Consider the following 6000-nt stretch of genomic DNA (forward strand, 5'->3'; position numbering starts at 1 on the left):
GCGCTGGAGCAGCCATATGCCAGGCCAGGGGAGGCTCTGGACCCCACTGCCCCCATCCCAGCCGGCGTCGTGCCCTTCCCTCCCCTCCTCCTCCAGGCCTTGGCCGTGGGGTCTCACTGCTTGCGTCACACAGCCTTGACCGGATGCGTGAGGACGCTGAGGGCCCTAGAGGTCAAGCGGCTGAATGGAAGTCACCTCGCCCAGCCACTGGCAGTGGATCAGGAACCTCAGCTCTGGAGGACAGTCTCCTGACCCAGGATCCCGCTTCTGCCCTGCTGCGGCCACCCCGAGCGAGCCTGACCCGTCTCCTTCCTCTCCTGCCTCGGCACCTCCATCTCAGAAATAAGAGGGCACCACTCCACTCCCACAGAGCCCCAGGACTCCGGGGGAAGCAGCTTATGCAAAAACCTCCGGCCTGGGTGCGGCAGGCAAAGACAAAGGACAGTCAGCCCCTTCCCCATCCCCCCACACCCCTCCCTGCCAGCCCAAGGCCCAAGTTCCCCATCTCCGAGATGCAGGGTGGGGCCCCAGCTGGAGGCTGGAAGGAGCGCCAGACCTGCACGAAGCTGGGTCCCTGCGTGCAGAGTGCATTCAACGAGGCTGGAAGAAGCGGCCCAGAACGGGTGAGAGGCTTTCCCCAAAGCACACAGCGCCAGCCACAGGCCCCGGCCCAAGGTGGGGCACCGACCTACGCCCGCGCGTGAATCGACAAATCCTCAAAGTGGGGAGCAGAATACCTACAGTGAGCCTGTCGAACTCGGCTGGGCAAGCCCCTTGGGACAATAATCGCAACCCAGGCTGCCGCAGTCCCCACAGAAACCCTGAGCAGTGGGTACTGTGACCCCAAGTGCATTCCCATTTTAAGGATGAGAAAGTGGAGGCACAAAGAAGTGCGGTGACAAGCCCAGGAGAAGGGCGGTGGGCAGGCAGCGGAGCCAGCGACAGACCCTGGCAGCGCCCCCCTCCAGTGAGTGCATCAGGCCATTACACCACCCAACACCTGCCCCTAACCCTGGGGCTACCCACACCCAGGGGCAGCGGGGGCTGAAGACTTTCATAGGGGAGGCGAGGTCCCCCCCATACACACCCAGGCTGTGAGGGAAACTGAGGCCCAAAAGAGGGGGCCGTGATGAGGAAGAAGGTGGAAGAAAGGGCAGGGAGCCTGGGTAGGGCAGGGCCACCCCCGGTTAATGATCCAGTTAATGATTTCTGCTCCCCGTTCTTATCAGAGGGCAAAGTCCAAGGGCAGCAGCCAATCAGAGTCCTGCCGGGCTGTTACCCAGCAGCCTCAGCTGCCAGGACCCCCTAGTCCTGCGAGCCCTTGGGAGTCAGGGAGTGGGGGCCAGGTCCCTAGGAGGAGGCTGTTCTGTCCAGAGACACCGGTCTTTCCCCCAGATACTCTGTTTGGCCCTGCCTGAGACCCCAAGGGACACTCTGCCAAGTCCCCAGACTCAGGAGAGGCCCTGAGGCAAGCAGGTTGGGAAAGGCCTGCTTCTCTCCCCCCCCCCCCCCCCCGCACTGACCCCAGGCCCTCCCAGAGAGCTGGCGTCCTGGGGTGCACCCCCCACCCGCCTTTGTTCACACAGCCATCGTGGCCTCCAATGACCCTGAGAACATTTCCTGCCCTCTCCCTTGCCCGGCCCATGCGGCCCCGCACTGGGTGTTGGGGACACGGGGATGAGTCAGACCCCCCACTATTTATTTCCCCTCTGGTTGGACTCAGGGGCTGGGGAGGTAGGGCTGGGGCGGGACTCCTTCAGAGGGCTCCAGGGGGACTCAGAAGGCACCCCATCGCATATTCTTGACAATCAGGGGTCCGGCTGCCTCCCCCATCCACCTCCTCCCTGGTGCACTACAGAGACAGACAGACAGACAGGCTGATATGGGGCACAGCGCCACACGATGACACATCCCACCTCTGCCCCAGACTCCTGTTGAGGGTGGGCGTCCTTGCCCAAAAGTCGTCAGGTGGCCTTCCCCCGTGGCCTCCTCCTGCCCTCTGGAGGCAGAGATGCTGGTCCCCTCAGGAAGGCCACCCTTCCTCCCCCAAGGCCCTGGAGGCAGAGGAGAGAGTGGGGGGGTGGTCCTTGGTATCAGCTCTGCTTAATGCTGGCTAACTCCCTCCTCTCGGAGCTGCAGTCTTGGCCCCGGGGAAAGGGGACCCATGCTAGCCCCTCCCTCAAGAGGCTTTCAGATCAGGACCCTGGTGCTCTGGGGGGCTGTGGGGAGCCCAGCCACCCCCACCCCCTGTGCATCGGGAGTCCACGAGTTTGGCCAAAAAGAACCTCGTTGGGGGGCACCTGGGTGGCTCAGTTGGCTAAGCATCCGACTCTTGGTTTCGGCTCAGGTCATGATCTCACGGTTTGTGAGTTTGAGCCCCACGTCGGGCTCTGCGCTGACCGCGCGGAGCCTCCTTGGGATTCTCTCTGTCCCTCTCTCTCTGCCCCTCCCCCGCTCGCTGTCTCTGTCTCTGTCTCTCTCTCTCTCTCTCTCTCAAAAATAAATAAATAAAAACTTAAAAAAAAAAAAAAAAAAAGAACCTTATCGGAAGCTCCTGCTCTGGTCCAATCCACCTGCCTACTCCAGGAGAGGACATGAGACCAAAGAAGGGAAGTCACCGGCCCAAGCCGCCCATCGGGCCTTGAAGGAGTGGAAACCCAGCCTCCCACCTCCAGCCCTTGTGGGGCTCTAGAGGCCGAGTGGAGGTCCCCCAGCCTTTCAAAGGTCTTTTCAGCACCTCCTAGAAGCCCAGTTACCCTCAGTCTGTAAGGCTTCCTCCACAGCACCTGTTTTTTGGGGCCGGGCAGGCGGCGGACGGTAGGGAGCAGGGGGGGGAATGTGCCCCTGGAACCAGACTTCGGCACCCTCCACCTTGTATGCTCAGAAACATCCCTCCTTCCCAGGGCTGGGAGACAAGGCTCAGCAGATCTGAAAGTATCATCAAGACCTTCCCTGCCACCCCCTCCTGTCTGGCAGGTGAGGAAAAGGGGCCCAGAGAGGGTGAGAGCTCAGCACAGGGTCACAGAGCTCTCAGCAGCAGGGGCCGAGTTGGCCCCAGAGCCTCTAAGGTTCTATCGGGATCTGCTGATGCTGTCTTGGCCCTGTCCCTGACTAGGTTCTGGGAACCCAAGGCCCCACCCGATCAGGATGAGAGGAATATACCTGCCAAGGCGACGCTGTTACCTGCCGGGACCCAGTGCATCCTGCCTGGAGGGTCCCCTCTCTGCAAGGCCCTGTGCCCGCCGATCCGGGCGGCCGTAGCCTCCTTCTAGGGGATTAGCAGGGCGGTCACGGGGGCCCGGCTGTACCAGCCTGGAGGGGCCGCCCCGTCCCAGCCTCCCACCCGAGGCCCAAAGCGCCTTAGCCCCCCAGCCCACCACCCTGGGGTAGGGCACAGCCTGGCTCACTGCACAGGGCAGGACCCAGGACATGTGCTGGGTGTTCCTAGAGAGGGGCGATGTCAGACAAGGGGTCTCGACAGGCCCCTGCCCTTCAGCAAAGCCCTTTTCCAACCCAGAGCTGAAGGCACAGACCCTGCCCGTCGCGCCCACTGTCCACAGAGAGTGACCAAGGCCAAGCGAGGACCGGGACGAGAACTCAGGTTCCAGCCCCAAGTGCGAGAGTTCAGGAACGACATACCCACATGCTCAACACTCACTTGCTTTCACACTCACACTCACGAGCACACTCGGGCCTGTCCCCCACGCACCATGGAACACCTGATCCCTGCCAGGCTTTCCCCTCCCAAGTGGCCAGGGAGAGTCCTAACCCTTAGCACCCGCCCACCGGCCCCCCCCGCGCCGGGGGGGGGGGCACATGTCCAGCCCCAGGCGCCCTCCACCCACCTCAGCGGGCAGCCCCGCGCCCACCCCCCGCCCCCCGCTCCCCACAGACATTCTTGAGTCTCCTCTTATCTCTCCGGAGGGAGCCGCACAGCCTCCCTGCCAGGCCGGCCGCATGGCTGAGCTGTGGCGTCAGCCCCCACCCCCCACCCACGGCCAGGAAGGAAAGTTTGGCTCAGGAGGTGGGGAGCCTGGGCCAGCCGGGCCCACCCCTCTGCCGGGGGCATGGGGTCCTGTAGGAAGCAATGGCGGGGGCTGGCCCATGGGTCATCCAGGGTATCTAGCTGGCTCAGGGCACCCCCAAAACAATACCCCCAAGCAAGGAGCAATGTCCCTTTCCTGCTTCCCCAGGGGCCTCCAGCCCCCTTGAGGGTTCATAAAGGATGAACAGCATCTAGAGAGAACAAGTCACCTGGGAGGTGACTGCCAAGACCCTCAAATGGCCCAACCACCTCAGGATCAACCATTTAACCTAGTCCAAGCCTGATTTCTTGGGGTCCGGGTCTGCTGGGGTGTCCACAACCCTGAAGCGAGGAGGCCCGGGGCTAGGGATGTCCTCACCGACTCAGCAAGCAGGAGTGGACAAAGGCTGCTAACCCCCAAGTCACAGAAAGGGAGACGCTGAGGCAAAGAAAGGCCTTCCTCTCTCCCTCCTGGACACCAAAGGTATCGAGGTACCAGGCTTGAACCTCGGGCCACTATTCACGGCTCTGCAGCCAGACGGCCCCAGCACCGTGGTGCCCCGTGGACCACCCCACCCCCAGAGGCAGGTTCCCACTGAGGAGGATGGGGGCTTAGGGACTGGAGAGAGGGCAGGGACAGAGGCTTGGCTACCCGAGTTGGTGGCGCGGAGCACAAGAGGGGCCAGAGGGTCTGGCTAGATGTTCCCGTGAGGGTCTGAGAAGCAGAGTGGGCTGGGAGATGTCAGCCTGCACCTCTGCTTCCTCCTTCCACATTGTCCCATCCCTCCTGAATCCAGCACCCTGGAGGAGGGGAACAGACCTGGAGGAGGGGCAGAGGCTACTCAGGAAGAGGGGAGGACAGTCTGGTTAGATGCAGGAGCAGATCCCCAAAACCACAGTGGGGGGTGGGGGGGGGGGCGGGGAGCAGGGGTAGAAGAAAATACTGTAGGGTGTGTGTAGATCCCAGCCCCGGGGAGGGTACTATCAGGGTCGAGGCGAGGGGGTGAGGTCACTCCTAGGGTGGGGAGCAACGGCCAGAGGAGGCAGGGCTCCAGGGACAGGTGTGGGTGAAACAGCCCCGAGGAATCTCAGAGGGCCAGCAGGATGCAGTTCACAACTTTGGGAGGGTCTCAGGGCGCAGAGGTGGCTGGCGGCAGGGATGCCGACCTCAAGAAGGTTCTAGCCCCGGAAAGCCTTTGGGGGTGGGGGGAATCCAGCCCACGGAGGAATGTTGGGGAGGGGTTCCAAGCCCCGGGCAGGGGAGGGGTAGCTGCTTCAATGGGAATTTCAGCCTTGCGGGAGAGAGCAGCCTTGCAGAAAGCGGCTGACAGTCTTGAAGGGGGTCCTAGTCTCAGAGAAGCACAGTGGGGAGGTCTCAGCTCCTAGGAGTCAGGCTGGGGGTAGGGTGTCCGCTTGAATGGGACACAGGGGCCTGAATCTCTAGGCAGGGGGCCCAGACTCTGGAAGGCATGCTGGGGGCTGGGGTACCAGCCTAAGAGGCATGGAAGATCCTGGAAGGCATCCTGGGGTTCCCGCCTCAAAGGGGGTCTGGGAGTCTGGGTCCGTACGAGGTTCCAGGGAAGCACAGTAAAGGGTCCCCAAACTCGGGAAGGGCACTGGGGGTGGGAAGTGTCAGATTTTAGGGGGCGGGGGATTGCAGATCCTGGGAGGCATTTAGAAGGAAGGAACAAGCAGGGAAGGGGAGGCAGCTTCAAGGAAGTTGTGCGCTGCGGGGGGCAGGGAGGGGGTGCCCAACTTTGGTGGAGGTGGGCACTAACCTCCAGGAGACTCCCAGCCCCGGGAGCCAGCGCGGCAGGCTGGTGCCAGCCTGGGGCGGTTGGGGAGGGGGGCGCCCGGCCCAGAGGAGGCATCCTGGGGAGTCCCGGAGTGGTGGAAGCATAGTCGGGGGTCCCGGGCCCCGGAGGGATCGGCCCGGGGGTTCCCAGCGCGAGGCGGGTCGCCGTCCCCCCCCCCCC

At 63.2% G+C, this 6000-nt stretch overlaps 1 protein-coding gene across 9 annotated transcripts in view; it reads right to left on the bottom strand.

Annotated features, from left to right (window-relative positions):
* MYRF (myelin regulatory factor) overlaps window positions 1-3217 on the bottom strand; it is a 30914-nt gene extending 27697 nt beyond the window's left edge. For all 9 annotated transcript variants that reach the window (XM_040494913.1, XM_040494914.1, XM_040494912.1 and 6 more), the window contains exon 1: window positions 3163-3217. In XM_040494913.1, the coding sequence (XP_040350847.1) occupies window positions 3163-3202 (40 nt within the window). In that variant the 5' untranslated portion in view covers window positions 3203-3217. The remainder of the gene's footprint in view (window positions 1-3162) is intronic.
* Between the last annotated feature and the right edge of the window lie 2783 nt (window positions 3218-6000).

This window comes from Herpailurus yagouaroundi, unplaced genomic scaffold, assembly GCF_014898765.1.
Source record: "Herpailurus yagouaroundi ecotype Mexico unplaced genomic scaffold, PumYag 187, whole genome shotgun sequence".
NCBI classification, from domain to species: Eukaryota; Metazoa; Chordata; class Mammalia; order Carnivora; family Felidae; genus Herpailurus; species Herpailurus yagouaroundi.